Source organism: Thamnophis elegans, chromosome 8 (genome assembly GCF_009769535.1).
Source record: "Thamnophis elegans isolate rThaEle1 chromosome 8, rThaEle1.pri, whole genome shotgun sequence".
Classification (NCBI taxonomy): Eukaryota; Metazoa; Chordata; class Lepidosauria; order Squamata; family Colubridae; genus Thamnophis; species Thamnophis elegans.
Genome location: NC_045548.1, coordinates 44,403,343 through 44,423,663, shown reverse-complemented (window position 1 = coordinate 44,423,663; position 20,321 = coordinate 44,403,343). Strand labels below are relative to the sequence as shown.

The 20,321-nt window shown below is 36.7% G+C and overlaps 1 protein-coding gene across 2 annotated transcripts in view; it reads left to right on the top strand.

Moving 5' to 3' along the window:
- Positions 1–1,994: 1,994 nt before the first annotated feature.
- Positions 1,995–20,321, top strand: part of ARFGEF1 (ADP ribosylation factor guanine nucleotide exchange factor 1) — a 68,207-nt gene continuing 49,880 nt past the window's right edge. Inside the window, exons 1-3 of one of the 2 annotated variants that reach the window (XM_032222599.1) lie at positions 1,995–4,724; positions 4,854–4,986; positions 19,570–19,600. In XM_032222599.1, the coding sequence (XP_032078490.1) occupies positions 4,863–4,986; positions 19,570–19,600 (155 nt within the window). In that variant the 5' untranslated portion in view covers positions 1,995–4,724; positions 4,854–4,862. Of the gene's footprint in view, positions 4,987–19,569; positions 19,601–20,321 lie in introns of both variants that reach the window. The other variant, XM_032222600.1, reaches the window with a different exon arrangement.

The window sequence follows — 20,321 nt, the reverse complement described above, 5'->3', positions numbered from 1 at the left end:
TTTTTTAATTGTTCTTAAGAATACAGCGTGAAGTCACTCAAATATAGAATATAGCATTTTCCACTAGTGGAACCCATTGAAAAAAGAAATGATATTTTCTATATATAAGAGATATTCAAATGTTTGATACATATACTAGGCCATACATATGTGGTATCAGGACATATGAAGGCAGAAATCCTTGAGTGTATCTAAATAATTATTGATGAAATTATGAAAGGTGGAAATGAGAAAAAGTAAAAAGAAAAAGAAGCACCAAGGCTTTATTCAAATTCATGTCTAGCAAGAAAAAGGATAAATCATGTGAAATCTTTGTTCAAATAAATTATCTGCCTAATTTATACATGAATTTATATATGAATCTCAGCTTGGCTCAAAGAAGAATCATAATTTGCTCAAAATGTTGAATTTTGAACCATTGAAAGTTAGTCATAGCTCTGATATCTATAACCTAAGCTAAACCTTTTGCAATAATAAAGCTATTTTACTGTTAGGATCATATGTTTATTAACATTGGAATAAAATACATCATGCAGCAAAAAACATTGGCAAGACCTGTGTATTAACTTCCTGGGAGGAATATGCCGAGAATAGAGGATACAGTATATTCCTCTATGAATGTCACCAAAGACCAAATTCCAAAATTAACTTTAAGATTGGAAACATCCAGATGGAATAATGTTCTATCATACCTACTGCATTCATTATATTTTTTCATGTTCCAATTGTAGAGGAATAATAGCATTTATTTTTACTATTGTGCTTTAAACTCCAGGGAACCTATTTTATTTAAATTATATTTTAGAACTCTCCTTCATAGCTAGAGATTGAATAACCTTTATTGCTATCACCTTGGAAATGTCAGCATGGTCAATTTATTCAGTGTAGAAAATGGATAGTGTAAGATGTAATCAAAGGGTCAACTCACCCAATAAGTATTGCATTTCCCCAGGCACAATGAAATGGAAAATAAGTAAATAACAGCCAAAGCAGAGAAGGCAATTTCAACCTCTGAAACCAGGACAGAAACAGCTATTATATAAGTATATGGATAAGAATCAATTGGTTTCGCAGATCACATGTACTGAAAAAGTGTAAACTTTTAGTCATTTGCAGCATGTCACTGCGTAGCTGCAAAAATCGTAACCATTCCCCCTGCAAAATACCAAGTGATGAAGAAAGGCATCCTTGTCAGTCTGACTGCATCTTTCTTCTGGTATACCCTTTTAGAAATTATATATATATTTCTACTATGGTGAACTATTGTTAGCTGTGCCAATTTAATCCTGGATTAGAAAAAATGTACTATATATATATATATATATACATATACATATATACATACATACATACATACATACATATACATACATACATACATACATACATACATATATATATATATATATATATATATATATATATAAATGTGTGTTTGTGTGTGTTGTGTGTGTGTGTGTGTGTGTGTGTGTGTAAATACATTACACTTGGTTAATATTAACTGTGATTAGATTTTGTGTTTCAGCTGTTGTTTGAATTCCTGGTTAGTTTATGGTTCTATCTAATGGACAAACTGGAAAATAAATCAGATAGATTAACCATGTTATATGAATACAACCAAAAGCTATCTACATAATACTAAATCTCCAGTTCCCATAAATTTTAACTGTCAAAATGGTGCATCATATGGCAACAATGTTTGAACCAAGGAACGTCAAATGGACTAATTTACAAAATTTGTCCAAAATCTGCAATCCAAGGCAAAATTTATTAATTTTTTGATTATAAAATGACTTAATATAAAATGTCATAAAACATATCCTGTGCTAATGAGCTATTTTTAAGGCAGATAAATCATTGACTGTATCCCAACTTTTCGTGAAGGCAGTTGAACGTCAATTGATAAATTAACATTTGGAAGACAGGTTTTACCAATAAACATAATCATATTTATTTATGAGCAATATGAGATGAAGATAATTTCCAAAAGGTAAGAAAGCTGGTTAAATATATCATTTCTTAATTAGTTCATCTTTAAAAGTATTTATACTTTCTTTCTTTCCATTTAACTACCCTTCTCCCTCAGAGAATAGTCTTATTCTATAGCTATTGCAAGCAACTTAATTTATGAATTTTATGATTTTTTTAAAAATTGTTTAATACCGTGCTCTGCATATATGTTCCAATAGCACACAATCAATTAGCTAATAACGTGCATGTGCAAATGAACTGACATAGTTTATTCAAAGATCAGCAAAATGTAAAAAATATACCAAACAACAAGCTCAAATTAGTAAGATAAAATAGAAGAGATTTCTACACTAAAAATGCAACTTACATTATAATAGTGAGTTGGTTACCAGTGCAAATGTATATCTAAAATATAATCTAGGAGGCAAGTAAATAGCCAATATGTATTAAACTTGAAGTGGTTAAAACAAAACTTTTTATGTGACCAGTTATGCCTTATTTTTATTGTGGCAACATAGAATTTGGCTTCAGTGCAAGTTTTAACGTGCTCTGAATCTGCTAGAAGATTCACATAAAAATTGCCTAGCCTTTCTGAGAATTTCCATATTAGCAGCAAAATATAAGCATATAGCATCCCTGTAGAATTTACAATATAATAAAGTGAGAAATGAATTCAATCACATGGGCATGTTTGGTTAATGGGGTTTCACGGTATTTGGTAAGATGTGTTTGGCTTTAAAATATGCTATCTTCCATTTAGGGAAAGTTAGATTTCATAAATATCTTGCTATATCCCAAGAGTTCTTTTTATTCAATTTCTGCCATGTTGTGGCAGCCTATTAACTTCAGTTTGAAACTTCATATCTTTTTCTTTTTTGCGAGTTGCTTGGTTTGATCATACTGTAAATAAATTAGGAATGGTACAAAAAAATCCATATAATGTCAGCTTCTGCTCTACAGTCTGTTTCCAAGGGAAGAGGAAAACTTAATATTAGAAAAGCCTGGCTGGACAAAATTGGATATTCAGCCAGAGGTTTGGATTAATCTCAAAAAATTTCTGCACACTGATTCATGTTGAATAACCATATCCTGCAACTACATCAATGATAGTTGATAATCTTATCAGAAGCAATAGGTACCAATGCAATGTAGGGGAAGTCAAAGTAATTTCTTTATATATAATATACATATAGCACAGACAAAAGCAGTTATATCATCTATCCCGATACTGCCCACTTCAAATGACATCAGCTTTTCCTTGTTTCAGGCAAAGAATAGTTCTCATTATCATCCAGCAGATGTTTAAACTAAAACTGAACTAAGGAGGCATTGTACTGAAAATATGCTTCCTACTTCAGATATCAGTTCTAAGCTAGAGCAAATGTTAGAAAACATTTTTTTTTAAATCCCATCATATTCCATGTCCATCCTGCCTTATGAATAACTTTAGAATAAGAATCTATTCAAGTTTTCAAAGGATAAATAGGATTGAACAAGAAAAGCTGATCGTTGCAAAATTGTTACCTTTCCCAAACTTGTTTCCCAAACAATTCCCAAACTTTTTCTTCTAGGTAAGCACAACTTAGCAAAAAAAAAAAAAAAAAGATCTCCTTCACTCGTTGTTCATAAGATTTCCAGATACAAATTGGCTATTCTGTTGCAAATAAAAGGATGCAAAGCTGCTGAGGTAGGCGGAAGCACTTTAAACATTCAAGTCGCTGTGTTAGTAATTCCACTACAGGATATTCTATCACTGTTTTGTCTTTCTATAACACAAAAGTAAACTAGCTCGAAAAACTTTACAATATGTTTAATACACAACGTTTGCATTTGAAGACAGACATAATATTCCACAGTTTAATCAATCTGTTAATACTAACCCACACGCTCTTCTGCACACACATACTTGAGAATAAAGATTCAAAACATTAAAACTGAATGCAAGGATTATTACAGGCATCGGTGTACAGTCCGCCAGACATAAAAACTACAAACCAGCTCCGTAGCCGTTCCTCAAAGGAAGTACTTGGTCACAAAAACCCAATTTCCCCCTCAGCTTCGCTATATTCATTTTACAGCCCAAATCAATGAGGAAAAATCCCAGCTTGGTCGAGTCGAGTCGGTTCCGAGTCCCAGCCGCCGGTAAATTCTTTCCCATCGTGGGGCGAATAGGGGCCAAGAAATTGAAGCTCCAACCGCTTTCTCAGTCGCCGGACAGAAGAAGCCGGCCTAGGCGACGGAGTCTTCAGAGAAATCAAATATGGCGGGAGAAGGCGGGAGGCGAGCGGGAAGGCCTCCAATCCCTTCCTCCGTCCCTTCTCTCCGAAGAGGAATCCCAGGCCCCGCCCTCCCCGCACCTGTTGCGCGCGGCCACCAGCCAGTCCCTGCTCCCCTTTTCTACCTTGCGCGACTGGCAGCGCCGCTATTTGCTCGCTCCCTCCCCCCCCCTTGCGGCTGCGCCCTCTTTTCCCGGCCTTGAAGCAACAGCAGCTGTAGCAACCTCGACGCCGCTGCCGCTTCCTCCTCTGTAAACCACTCGGCTCCGGCCTTGACGTCGTTTCCTTCCAACATGGCGAGGACGGGAGGCTGCTGCTTTGGCCGCCGCTGCCGCCGCCGCTGCTGCTGCTGCCGCTCTCGCTTCTGCCGCTGCTTCTAATGGAGGCTGAGGCAAACGGGCAGCGCTGCGTTCTTGGGAGAGCCGATTCGTCCCTCCTCCTCCTCAGCGTCGAGCAGGGGCTGCGGTAGCCGCCTGGGTCAGAGCCGGTTTCGGTTCCTCCGAGGAGGGGAGAGAAGACCCTTTCCCCGGGAAGTCTTTTCGGGTCTCAGCCCGCGCAGCCCTGAGAATCACCTCCGCTCATCCTCCCCTTTCCCCTCACTTTCAGCGCGCCCTCATGTATGAGGGGAAGAAGACGAAGAATATGTTCCTGACACGGGCTTTGGAGAAGATCCTGGCCGACAAGGAGGTGAAGAAGGCGCATCATTCCCAGCTGCGCAAAGCTTGCGAGGTGGCTTTAGGTAAATAGGAAGGAGAGACTACGGGGGGGGGGGGGAGCGAAGAAAAGTGGGGAGGAGGGAGAACCGGGTACCTGCGGCAGGCAGACTGGGCCTTAGAATCGAATAGGGCGGCTGTCATTATAGGGAGAGGCCGGCCTGAGAAAGAAAAGGCGACGGAGGTGGGGCCGTGTGTGTGTGTGAGAGAGAGGGTCGTTTAGTGTGAGAGAGGGCTATGTGTGCGGAGTGGGGCGACAGAGATGCGCCGCGGTCAGTTTTCGCCTGGATCCGGAGCCAGGAAGGGAGAGGAGGAGCTGCTGTGGCCCTCTAGATACGTGAGGCCAGGCCTTTGTGATCTAGCAATGCGGCGAGTCACTCTCGAGGTGGATACGGGGATGGGAGGCAGGCGGGGGGAGGAAACCCCTGTGGGTTGTTCTTGCGTGTTTTGTACTAGTCTTGGGAAAGAACCTTGAGAGCGTGAACAGGAAGAATATTAATTATCAATTAACCATCCGCCTCTTTTCTCCTCCCTCCGTCGCGTCGACGGCGAAATATAATCGGTTGCCTTGACATGGCTTGCTTGCTTTCCTTTCTTTTTAACCACCTCCCTCGCTCATAAACACACCCTGCATGAATAGGCAAGGGAAGGTGTGTAAAGAGTTGACCTGGAAGAACAAGGCCGTCTGGGAAGGGAGCAGGTGATAGGCAGCAGGGGAGGAGGGGGGAAGAGAAGGAAGCTGAAGACAAGAAGATGATGGAAAAACAAGGGACAGTGCTACCCTGGCAACATTTGATACCTGATTTGAGAGGCTGTTGTGTAAGGAAAATGCATAACATCAGAAAAGGAGGCAATGATGGAAGAAGGCATTCTATTGTAGCATACAGAGATGGTTTTAAAAAAATGTATTGTTTGGGAGGATTAGTGTTTCTTGTCTTACCTATTTATTTATGTCACTATGGAAGGAAATACAAAACTAATATTTTTTAAATATGGATTTAAATCTATCTTGCACTTCTAAAGGAAATCATATCTACATATCTCTACTTAAGGCTTCTGGCCCAAATAAGATATTTATTGAAATGTTTTATAGATATCTGTATAAATGTGGATATTTATCTTTATCATTTCCTTTCATTGTGTTATACTTTTGAGACATATAAAATAGCTAATGCGCACTGGGTTTCACTTCTTATATAAAAATAGTGGAACCCAGTGAGTTGACCAGTTTATATAAGATTATTTAAGCCTTTGATATTAGACCTAGACCAGAAAATTGATGTTTTTGTTTCTTACATGTTATTAAATACTTTTATAATTGGAAAAAAATAATTTGTTCTTTGCCAAATTACATTACTTTATGCACATTTCTAATCTAAATATAATTGTAAAATATTTTAAATTCATTCCTTTTTATCTTCCATATTGTCAAAGGTATTGAGATTCAGTGTCTTAGCTTTAAATTTCTCAGAATAAATAAATATAACTTTTTTTAAAGTATCCAGATTCTTTTTTAATGGCATCCCATTTCAAAAGTAAAATTTAATAGAAAATGATTAGATATTATAGGGTTAAAGTATTCTTGCTTTAAATACTGGGACAAATACTAAATAATAAGGTGGATCCAGCATACCTCAATAGCATATTAGTTTACATCATTCATATATATATATATATATAGTTAACAATGAAAGTATTAAGGTACAGTATTGATGGCATTAACTTGTCAGTTAAAATTGGTTCCTGTGAGAGCCTTTGCATTCCTTTATGGTTAATAGTTGATTTGGAAAGGCAGAAATTATCTACCATTTGGTTGTCAGTTCTGAATCTGGTTGCTGTATCACTTTGATCTTTATTACATATAATAGTACAATTTTTTTCACTATGCTTTTAGATTTTCATTACTAACATTTGCAGATTAGCACTGTAAGATTAATAATTTTCTACTAGATCTTACTTAGATTTGCAGCTGAGAGTATTATCAGCATAATGTAGGTAATTGAAAGTTTTTCATCCCGTTTTAACAAAAAACTCATCTAATTCCAATTTATCCTTTCTCAATATATATTCACTATATAGGTTAATAAATAAGAGAAAGTACACAGCCTTTTCCTCATCCCTTTGCTGACCTAAAATATTTAGCCATATTCCCCCCAGACCATGACCTCTTGTCCTATGCTTAGGTTTTATGTGAGGACAGAGATATTATGAGGTTCTCATTTTCTTAAAGGCATTCACAGCTTGACACAGCTTGAAAGAAGTGAAGGCCTTCTATGGTCAATTAAACACTTATTAGATTTTTAGGCTTTCTCAAATATCCAGCATACATTAGCAGTAATGTCTTTGATTTTCAGACTTTTATAAAACATGCTGAATATCTGGCATCTCTCTGCAGAGCTCTAATCTTCATTGGATGGTCCTAAGAATTATTTTGCTAGCATTAAAGATATTATGCAGTTGTTCGAACATTCTGTAAAGTATTCTTTCTTTGATTAGTTTGACAGATCTCTTTCAATCTGTTGGATATTCTTGTAAATGGAATATCTTCTAAAGTATCATGGATATATGTACAAATTTTCAGTACGCTCCTTCCATCTGTAATCTTATTTGAGACAATTATTATCTGCCCATTAATATTTTTGGCATCGTAATTGAAGATTGGGACTTCTTCCTGATTTGGAGTCTTTCCTTGTTTTTCGTGTTGTTTCCATCTTTGGTAGTTTTGCAAATTTAATATTGCTTTTGTCACTTCTACTAGCTCTGTTAAAAATTTGCAAAAGGCGGGGTGGGTGATTTCTCTCCTTTCCCATACCATTCTTTCTCCTCTTTGGAGAGATTGGAGAGAGAGGGATTTCATGAGAATAAGCTTTTTTTGTAGTGTGACTGGTTTACAACCCCAAGCTGTGGTGCAATTGCATTGTTTTTTATGTACATATGACAAGAAGCAGACATAAGCATCCTAAAGAATTGTCTTATTTCCAGATTGTTAAGAAGGAATACCACTATGATTCTTCCTTAAAATTGGATAATAAAGTAGGGAATAATAAATGTAGTAAAGCATTTGTGTATATTTTGCTGTTGGGCAATCCTTATTTGTACTGAGATCAAAAAGGAAAAATTATTCCTCCAGTTTGTAGGATGAATCATCTTGACTTTCATTAGATTCTTATCATTAGTATAATATCCTAATTTTCAACAATAGATATTTTGTGCTCTTTTGCTTTTGCCTGTTTTTGTTCCAATGCCAGCCTTGTTAGTTAACTAAATAAAAGCAAGTAATGGAAGCAAGATTAATCCAAGAAGTACTTAAAGTTACAGCTAAAAACACTTGTAGTTCTGACCCACCTTCAGCCCCAAAGTTTTACTGAGTGGCTCTGGGCCACTCATTCTCACTCTAAACCAGGGGTCACCAACCTTTCAGACCTCAGGGACCACCAAATTCATAATTTGAAATCCTGCAGACCACTAATATGAATCCAGCATGCCACTCGCTGAAGCACCTGGACTCACAGTGACGGGATGGGGTCCTTCAGGCACTTAGCTTCGCCGCCTGTTTCTGCAACCTTAAACACTCAAAGAGCCATTTGGACCCATTTCCCACAGAAAACAAAACATCTCTCATCTCTCTCTCTTTTTCTCTCTCTCTCTTCTCTCATCTCTCACCTCTCTTTTCTTTCATCTCTCTCTCATCTCATTTTATCTCTCTCTCTCTCTCTTTTCTCACTCTCATCTCTTTTCTCTCATATCTCTCTCTCTCTTCTATCTCTATCTCATCTCATGGTCCAGCCAGTGTCTTGGGGCAGAGAGGAAGTCACGTGTCTCCCAGTCGCACAACACCAACAAGGGCTGGAAGAAATGCCCGCGAGATCTAGCAACAGATGAAGTTTCACTCCCCCTCTGGAATATGGAACAAATCTCCATCCTCCACCCTTCCCTTCTCAGGCCAGGCTAGGAGTGAGTGGGAGGGGAGGGCGAGGACCAGGCCAGCCAGTGGTGGGTTCAGCCGATAGGAAGCCACAGTAGGGGTATGAAAGAGCCACAGATTCCCGACCCCCATTGCTTCGGCCTGCCTGTGCCACACACACCTCCCTTGCCACAACAGCACCATTATCTCATTCCAGCTAGCAAGGGCTGTGCCACTCCTTGCACATTGCACCTCCTGCAAAGTTGCAAGCTTCATGTACTTCCCTCTATGGCAGAGATTACCAGCCCCACCATGAGTTGCCTGGCCAGTCCCATATTTCAGAGCTCTAGTCACAGGACTGGCCCATTGGTCATCCTGGAGCAGCTCCTCCACCCGGGTGTGCCGTGGATCACCAAAATTTTCTCACGGACCACCACTGGATGGTGACCTCTGCTCTAACTCCCTCAAAGGGTATTATTATAGAGAAAAATAGGAAGAAGTACTATATCTGCCAACTCAAGCTCCTCAATAAAATGCAGGGTATAAATCAAATAAAAAAAATACTATGTTAAAATTGTAAAAAAATTACTAGGCTGACTTTCCTAAGTGATATATAAAAATAAAGTGTTATATTTTTGCCTAGGGAGAAAAATCAAAATAATAATGATTACTAGAAATGTAAAAATGAATGCACATAGTAAATTTGTATATACTTTTATTGAATATACAAATCATTATGACAATTTAATAAAAGGTAACACGCACATTTATAGAATTAGGCTGCATAACTCTTCCTACATGTATGGGTTGAGGTATAAATCTTACAAAACCAGTTAGCTTATACCTTCAGGCTAGCTTCACTTTTTCATGTCAGAGGAACGATATTGACTTTGTTTAGAATGTAGAAAGGGTATAGATTATGTACTCTCCCTCATTCCCATTACTTAAATATTCATTTTAATCTGTATGCTGTTCCAATCTTCATGTTTTACAGTTTCATGAAAACTGGATCAACAGTCAATAAAAAACAAAGCATTCCCATGAGTTGTTTTTAAAAAAAACAAACCTTGAGCTTGAATACAATTGGGCGGAGGAAAACCTACCAGTACTTTAAGTAATTGAAATACTATTTGAAATGCTAAGAAACTTTTTCTGAGTTTCAGTTGGAATCTGTTTTTCTTTAAATTAAATCCTTTATTTCATGTTCTGCATATGGTATAATAGAAACAGAATTTGGTTGATCTCTTCATATAACATATCTATGGAGATTCTCAATCATCCAGGTCATAATTGTCTTGAAGGTGCTTTTTTCAAAAGTAACTGGACTTTTTTTTTCTTTGAAAACATTTCACCTCTCTTCCAAAAACCTTTTTCAGTTTTGAAGAAGTTTTTTGGATGAGAAACAAGACACTCTGAAAGTCCAATTGCCTTTTGGAAAAGAGCTTTTGGGACTATATAACATCTTTTCAGGTATTAGAGTTCTTTCGGTGTTTTCTTCTCAAGGCTGAAACACTCACTTCCTTTAGTCTGTCTTCTCTTCTTTTTTCTAGCTGTATGTATCTAGTCTCCTGACCATTCCCATTATTCTCTGAATTTACTCCAGTGTCTCTGAATTATTTTTAAAGTACGCTACCAGGATTGCATATGGCACTTGGTGATTTGTGATCCATGTACAACTTGGAGAGTTGGAAATTGTTTTGATGATGCAGTCCAAATTTGCATTTCCCTTTTTCTCAGCCAAATTATACTGCTGACTCATACTCCATTTGCGATCAAGTATTATTCCATCATTCTTTTTTACAGGTCCAGTTAATAAAAAAGATCTCACATTATATATCTGCGCACTTTATTTCTGTTACCCAAATCAACAACTTGGTATTTTTCTTTGATAGTTTCAATCTGTTTCCTTAATCTAACTTTACATTTTATTCCTATCTTTTAGATTATTAGCCATCCCACCCAATTTCCTATTATATTTATCTTTAGTAAGCATTTTCTTCTCAATCCTCTTGCAGGTAGTCCTCACTTAATGACCCTAATTGGGACTGGAATTTCTATCACTATTGAAAGTGGTTGTTAGGTGAAAGATGATTGCACCACTTAGTAATGGGAGTTCCAGAAATTCCAGTTTTTGTTGTTAGGCCAAGCCCACACTGTTGTTAGGCCAGGACTTCATGCTTCTCCTGATCTGTGTTTGCCTTCACTTCAACTCCCCAGCACACCTATCTCTCCCTGTTCCCATATCTGCCTTTTTTTGCTTTCTTACACTCTGCCACCTACCCCACTGCCCCCAACTGATCTTTGCTGAAAGTGGCCTTGGAGAACCATCCTACTGGTTTCAATGTATTGGAGTCTGCTGGCTCTTCACAAGGCTCGTACCTGAGAGACTGCCTCCTGCCAATTATCTCCCATAGACTGATCAGATCGCACAGACTAGGCCTCCTCCGGATTCCATCTGCCAGCCAATGCCGGCTGGCGACTCCCCGGGGGAGAGCCTTCTCTGTTGCAGCTCCAGCCCTCTGGAACGAGCTCCCCGTGGAGATCCGGACCCTTACTACTCTCCCGGCCTTCCGCAAAGCCACTAAGATCAGGCTGCTCCAGCAGGCTGGGGGGCTGTTGAAATAGCCAGCCCCACTGTAACTATGAATGTTGCGTATTTTAAACTGTTGTTTGTCTGTCTGTCTATTTATCCCCTTCCTCTGTTTATTGTAAGCCGCCCGGAGTCCTTCGGGAGTGGGCGGCATACAAGACCAATAAATAAATAAAATAAATAAATAAATTTACAAGAGGAAGGCTGGCTAAGAGTGAGCAGAGGGCCTGCAGGTAGGTTTTTTTGGTGCTGGGCTTGCCTCTACTCTTGCTAAAGCCCTGCAGGCTGGGTCTCCAGGATCACTTCCAATGTGAGCTACAGAGCCTGCACTTCACCTCTGGAAAGGTATCTTAGCAATAGCAATAGCAATAGCAGTTAGATTTATATACTGCTTCATAGGGCTCTCTAAGCGGTTTACAGAGTCAGCATATCACCCCCACAGTCTGGGTCCTCATTTCACCCACCTTGGAAAAATGGAAGGCTGAGTCAACCTTGAGCCAGTGAGATTAGAACCGCTGAACTGCAGATAACAGCTGAAGTGGCCTGCAGTACTGCACCCTAACCACTGCGCCACCTCGGCTCTCCCTTTCTTTTAGTTCTACTGCCACACTGAATAAGGCACTGAATAAGGCACAGTTTCTACTTTCACCTGGGGAGCCACCTCTTTCCCTCCACCTGGTGATCGAGAGTGCTGCACTTCACCATCCTGTCCCAGGGACTCCTTCCAGGCCAGGCCAACAAGTTCCCTATAGCAAATGAAACTCTGCCACCATGTCAGGCTCAGGGCATACAGCCACCAGCTGCATGCTCACCCAGTATCTGGATTCTGGGCCAGCAGCAGAGGAAGAAGACGGCGGTGGCAGTGGTGTGTGTGTGTGTGTGTGTGAATTGAAATGCCCTTGCAGTTGAAAGTGCACGTGTGCTTCCAAGTGCCTGAATTTTGATCATTTGACCACAGTGATGCTGTGACAACCATACCTTGAAGGATCAATTGTAATTATTGTTAATTAAGTGCCATTACTTGACAGTTGCTAAACAAGCAGTCATTAAGCAAAGACTAACTATAATGAATAAAATTACTGAACTAACAGATTCAGAAGAGAACTTTGTGGTATCTCAAATAGAACTTTATTTCAATTTAATGAGAAAATTAACAAGTACAATTTTCAAGTCAACTATATATCACTAATAAGTTATGCCATTCTGTGCACACTTGTTTGCTAAAAAGAATGGGATAGAATATTAGATGCTTTTCTGTAACCAAGATGTTGTTGCATCTTGCTTTAATGGCAATATATTTTATTAATAGAGATAATAGCTTTACTTATTATTCTCAAGTAAAAATGTTTTAATTTTGCGGAATAGGACTTTTGCCTACTATTATTTTTAAATGTTTTCCTTAGTATTTGTGATCATTTGCTCTTGCAGTCCTTTTTTAAAAGGCCATGATAAACATTTTTAGTCCAGTCCTGACTAACTGCTCTTTAGGCTATAAAATTGGCCATGTAAAAAAAGTCTGTAGGAATGATGTTTTTACTATGCCATCTGAGGTTTTATTGGTATAATTTAAGTGCCTAATGAAATTTCTAATTACCAAGTTTAAGGCTTGTTCTGTGATGATCAACAGATGTATCCAGTTACGTGTTGTCTGTTTGCACATATGGTGTCAGGCTCTTTGGCAGCTGCTTAAAACCATAGATTCTTTCCCAAGCCCGATTGTTCCAGAGTTCTCTTGAAAGAGATTTGCTGAGATAAATGGGATGGACTTAACAAGAATTCCAGCAACAGAGCACAGGCGGGTGAAAGAAAGTCACTTTCTTGTGCTCGCGGCAGAGCTCAGGCAGGTTGCTGCGAGCACTGGCGGGCTGCCGCGAGCTCAAGCAGGCTGCCGCGAGCACAGGTGGGCAAAAGAAAGTGACTTTCTTTCGCCCGCCTGTGCTCGCGGCAGGCGGGCTGCCACGAGCTCAGGCGGGCGAAAGAAAGTCACTTTGTGACTACCTGCAGATACCATCACGATACCCAATATAATAGATGTTTTCCTTCCACATTGAGGAAATAGTGTTCAAAATATGAATGTCTTTTTCAGATTGTTCTGAATAAGGAACAGTTGTTTAGGAACCAAATGACATATGTCTGGAAATTTGAATTTTGGTAAGTGGACTTCTTCTTTTTTTTGGCTTGAAACATCCACCAACTTCCTCTGTCTTATAAGCTGATAAACAGTGAGATGTTTGAAACCAAAAAGAAAAGATGTCTACTTGCCATAATTCAACTTCCAGACAACTGTATGTGGATGACTGAAAATTTTCATCAACAAATGATATATAGATATACCTGTCCTTTCAACACAATTTTGGCATAGGGCTCTGACCTGTATAAAATACTTCAGATAATACAGAGAATCCTCAACTTATGATTGATTGCTTAGCGACAATGTTACTACATGCAACATAACATGCAATGTTTCTACAAAGTTACGATGGAGTTCCCAAAAGATACTTACAACCTGGTTCTGATATCTGCCCTTTGTGGTTCATATGACAGCATTCTGGCTGCTTGCATTATCTTGCAGTCACTTGATGCAGTGGTCATTTATATTCATGACATTTTGCTGAAAACCAGTTTATTTCTGGTTTTTAACAAAAGTACTTTATAGGGAACAATAGATTCGTTTAAAGACTGTTGCAAAAAAGGTTGTAAAATTGGGTCCAGTCATGTGATGAGCTACTTTATGACTATCACAACTGACAACCATAACAGATATGCTCCATTACAGTCATAAGTCAAGAATTTTGTTGTTACTTCTGCCATAAAACAATAAAAGTATAGAATGTACTTTAAAATGTCATTTTGGAGGGGTAAGGTGCTTGTTCCTATCTTCTACTTACTATCATTCTTTTTTTCTGAAGACCTCTTGGAACTCTCTTTATCTAGGTGTGTGATAGCACTCACTTCAACAACAATGAAAAAATCAAACTAAATGTTTGCAGTTTGAGTTAAATAGGTTTTCCCCCATTGGCCATAACTCAGTCCTACATCTAGTCCTCAACTTATGACCACAATTGAGCCCCAAACTTTATGTTGCTAAGTGAGACATTTTTAAGTGAGTTTTGCCCCATTTTACTATCTTTCTTGACACAGTTATTAAGCGAATCACTGCAGTTGTTAAGTTAGTAACATGGCTATTAAGTGAATCTGGCTTCCCCATTGACTTTGCTTGTCAGAGGGTCACAACAGGTGATCACATGATCACAGGGCACTGCAACCATTATAAATGTGAGTCAGTTGCAAACTGTCTAATTTTCATCATGTGACCATGGGAATTCTGCAGTGGTCATAAGTGTGAAAAATGGTCATACATAATTTTTTCAGTGATAACTTTGAACAGTCACTAAATGAACTGCTGAAAGTCAAGCTGTATTTGATTTCTGAAAAAATTAATGAAATTTAATGAAAGTTGCTTTCCAATTAGCATGACATTGTCCTGATTTATGATCTCACGCCTCCATTAGTTTACTACCTTCTCATCTTTTTTTACTCTGTTACTTAATTGATATGCAAAAAATTGCCTGCTTTTGTTTAAATAGTATTTAAATACATACTTTGGATTGATAAACTCCTGGTCCAAATTTAAGAAAAAAGCTGATATCACCCCCTCTTTTTCTGAAGCTAAACCTGAAGTGTGGTCAAAACCTGAATGTATTCTAGTCACACAGGAAAAAACGGTGTTTGGACAAAAAAAAATCAGGAGTCCGGTATCACTTTTTCTAGATAACAAAATATTAAAAAGGCATCAATGTTATTAGCTGCAGCTCATCTTGCCAGATGCATAGAGATAATAGGAGCTGCAGCTCATGAAAGTTTAACACCTTTTTATAAATTTGTTAATCAAAAAAGGTGCTATCAGACTCCTCCTGAATTTTTGCCACTATAAACTAACAAATATCTCCTCTTATCATTCTAAAAGCTCTTAAATCTTTTTAAGAAGTGAATTTATGCAAATAAAAATGGCTTCACCAGTCTAACACTCAGCCACCATAGAAATCAGATGAAGTGGCAGAGGAACAGGCTGAATCAACTAATCCAGACCCTGAGCTAGAAAAGGTCTCAATCCAGCAATGTGTCACAAATTGAGAGAAAAACAAACAAAGTCAAGGAAGGAAAGAATAGCGGTTTATCAAATAGTAGTACTAAATTAGTTAGAGCTCTGTGGGTTTGGGACTGTTTGCCGCCCCACAAAGCAGAGTACAGGGTGGCCAAAAAGAGGGAATTGAAGGGGAGGCAGTCCCTTACCTTGGAAGAAACGAGCCATGGAGTTGGGAGGGACTGAGGCCAGAATGACTTAGATTTGGATGAGTTTTTTGAGTGATGACTGGCAGAATTTGGATAATGATGGCAGTGGGAAGTGCCAAAGTTGCTATTGCTAAGCAATGTGGTCACATGACATTGTGCTTTACAACTGCATCGCTTAGTAATGGAAATACAGGTCCCAATTACCATCACAATTCGAGGACTACCTTTAATATATTTGATTTGGATTTAGCCTGGTGCAATCTAAGAATTGTTTTTGTTTTAGGGTTTTATACAAAATAGACTGCTGCATTTTAATCAGTCTGGATTAAAACAAATCTTGAGTTAGCGTGAATAAATAATAAATCAAATAAAAATCTTGAGTTAGCATGAATAAATAATGAATAATTGCTGGCATGAATGTTAAGTGGATGGAAATAATTTTCTATTACTTGGGAACTTGTAGCAAACTGTCCCCAAGTAACATTTAAAAACCATCTCTAATTTTACATTTTTTATACATTTTTTATTTTGTAAATGATAAGTATATGAAGTCCCCCTTAGATTTTTGAGGGAAAAGGAGGTTATCCTTATTTTTATATATTTTATATATTTATACAAGTTTTGTTTGTATAAGTGACTTGTCATGCAGAATTTAATTTTACCATGTTTTATGTCAGGATGAAGCTAATCGACTAAATAAAAGCCTGGAACTTTTATTTCCTGATCTCATATATTTAATTGTTGCAAGAATCCGCCTCCCATGCTCTTGTTTCTTAAAGGTTATGTTTCTACTCCAGTTCTGACATTAGTCACCACCTGATTCTATTGTAGAGAATTGCAACTTGTCAAATAATAGGGAGCTATTTACATAGATAAAAGTTTTATGTTTGTTTCCTGATCTGGTATTTAATACCTATAAGCATTTGAATTAAATTAAATTAATCAGATTAATTTGTTACAGTTTATTTCCAGGTATTTCTCTGTTAGGCTTTTCTGCAGACATGTTTTGATCATTCATTATTAAAAACTTTGAAGTTTAGACTGACTATAGTTTGTTCTCAGACACATACTTCTCATACTTCATTACTGCAGAAAAGTTCTGGGGAAACTTAATTTAGCTTGATTGGTTCTTTTTTCTTTTCCTTTATGTTACAGAAGGAATACATTCCAGGCATTCCTCAGCTCATTATGCTCAAATGTATGCCTTCTGGCAGTTCCTCAATAAGTAAAAAACCCTGAAATCTGAATTTCAAGTAGTGCTCACTTACTGACTACATTGGGGGCTGACAACTGTCATTAAGTCATTAAACACAAAATCATGTGACCATATTGACATGATAACAGGTCTGACTGTGGTTGTTAACTGCTACATCACATGACCATGATTTGTAATTTCCCGCTGGCTTCCCCATTGACTTTACTTAGCAGAACTGGCTATGAAGGTTGCAAATAATGATCAAATGACTGTGGAATTCTGCAACGATTGTAAATTATAATCACCTGACCACAAGAACGCTGCAGCTGCAACTTCGAAGACAGGTTGGAAGTCTCCCAGGGTCATCATAATTTTATCACTAAACAAGTAGTCAATAAACGAGGTACTGTAGCATAAATATTTATGTTAAAAACTGGCCTTGTCTTAAAAATGCACAAAACGTTTAAATCAAATAATCTCAATATGGATTATGGAGTGGTTTACTGATGTCTCATTATTTGTGTGTGTGTGTATCCGTGCATGTATACACACGCACCGACAAAGAGAATTTACTTGCAAATTCAGTGTTTTGTTCTCGGTTGAAGAATAGCTGAAATTCTATAGCCCTATAATCTCTTTTTATATTGGCTTTTGTGATCATTTCTTTTCTGATTCTTCATTTCTGTTTTCCAAACATTGTGAGATACTATTAATATTAACACTATGATATTTTAATTTTAAAAATGCCCACAATTTCTCTTCTATAAAAAGTATAATACCAGTAATTTTTCTCCTGTATAAAACTGTAGAATAATACCAGGCATTAAACAAAATATCAGAATTAATTGCATAAATATATATTTTCAACAAGAAAGTACATGTTGGCAAAATTATTCTGTAGGACTATATTGTATTATGGAAGCCAGATAATACTTTAATATGGGCACATTTAAAATCTGTTTATATATTTAAGGAAATTCTAATTGGTTCATTCTTCATTACTTATCAAACTTGAAACGTTAGCTCTAAAGTATTTGTAATGATGATAAAAGGAAGGAAATTGATGTATGATACTTCAAAAGCTTTTTCATTCTGAGTTTGTATATTTTAAATATGTCATTTAATATATTGTTTTGAATCAATTATAAAAGATGCCAATGTTTCACTATTTTTTATCCATAGAAAACGTCTCATTTTAAAAAGCAGTTGGAAAACCAATAATGTAATAAATTTGAGTTAGGCAGTAAATCTAATGCCAGTAAGATCTGAAAAAAATATGTGTGACAATCCCTAGGGAAAATTTATTTACACATATTAATTTACTGCCTAATTCCCAAATGTATTCTTAATATTAGTAACTATAAGTCTCCTTTGCATCAAACCAGCCCCTGAGATGTTCATACAGTTTTTTGGGAGATAGTTTGGGAATGTCTTGGCACTTGCCTTCTTCAATTGTTTTTCTCCAAGTTCCCAAGTCTAATCTATATCTCAGGGATTTCCTGATGAGTAAATACACTATAATAATAAGTATCATCTTACATGCACAATATTTATATAACCCTCTCAAATGACGACAATATAAATAATAAACAAATGTGTTCAATACAATGTAAAATGCAGCAAACTGTTTTGAAATGAGAGCTTTCAGGCTTGGAGTGCTTATCTTCTATTGTGACTTTTATTACTGGACATTCATAGGTGTTTTAAGCTTTATGAAATATAATTATTAAAAGCCAAAATATACCAAATTTTAGGGAAACTACCAATAAAAGTATGTTTAATGTACATAATCAGTATGGTTAATAATAGGACTAAATAGATACAAAAAGCAGAATTAGTTCCTTCATGAAATAGAAATCTTCAAGATTTGGGAAAAAGACAATCTTTGAATTGGATTCAATCCCAGGGGAAAAGGAGTATTGAAATTGCTCTTTCTTGAAGAATCTTAGTCCTTGTTCCTAGCTTTAAGATGATTAAAGGAGTAAGAGATTGTAACTTTGATATGCATTTTGAAAGTGAAGTATGAGACATGCAATTGCCCCATAGAAGAGAGTCAGCCTAAAAACTACACATTTTTGGTTGACCAGGCAAATTTTTGCACCTTTTGATGATGTTACCCCAAAACTATAAATAGGATCAGGCATAATATACAATGGAACTGTTGCTGATAATTCTAGGGATTTATTATTAGGTAACATTTGTAGGTGACTGCTTTACGTTTTATGCTTTTTGTTGTTTTATTTATCACTATCCAATGTTCAAATTATATCATTTATGAAGTTTGCAAACTTTAAAACCATTTATCATGTAGTCCTAGAATCTCCCTCACAAATATGTGAAAACGATACAAGGAATAATACTATGGATGCTATTGGATTGACATGCTTTCCCCATATTTTATATTATAGTAGAAATTGCTATTTATATTTATTTATTAATTGGGGGAGGGGTAGGTAAGTTCAGCATCTTAATTTGAAATGTTACATATGAGATGTGGGAAATAGTTTTATTTTATAGTTTTAAGTTCAGCATCTTAATTTGAAATGTTATATATGAGATGTGCGAAATAGTTTTATTTTATAGTTTTAATCATTCTTATTAAAAAGTTTTTATTTGCTTTTTTCCAGAGGAAATAAAAACAGAAACTGGAAAACAAAGGTAATTTTGTTCATATTAAATATGAATACTTACATTTGTGAGATGATTATAAGCACAAATATCTGACTCTATATGGAAATTAAATCTGCCATTCATTCTATTTTTTAGGGAGAAGGATTTATAAACTACCTTTTTAGCACTTTATCATGTCTGAAATGCAGAAACATCATGAGACATTCTGACCTAGTTCATACATAAACATTTATCTATAATATCATTTTTTTTCTTTAGTATGATATGCATGTCAATAAATAATAGGTTAGATTCTAAGGCTTAGTTCACAAATCATAGATTAGTCGTGTATATATTAGTGTTCTATAAGTTAATTGAAACTCTTCAGTTTTGTAAAAACAAAGAAATTTAAATTTTCATATCTAATTTCTAATAGCTTTGACTTCAAATTAATTCAAAAAATGATCAAGTATGTCTCTTTGAATATCTTAGTTAAGAAGCAACAAATCTTTGATCTTTTTGCATTTTTGTACAAAAAAAGAAGCATGGTTAAAAACAAAGGAAAGCTGTAACCGTTCCCCATCTATCCATCAGAATATCACCTAAGAAAGCAGATTTTTTTAAAAGAATCTCTCTAATGGAATCCTCTATTGTCCTGATTTATTTCTTTGTAAAGTTACTTAAGACAGAGGAGTCTCCTAAAAACCATTGTTATTTTTACAGTGAACTAAATGTTCCATCCCATTCATTTTTACATGTTTCTTGAACA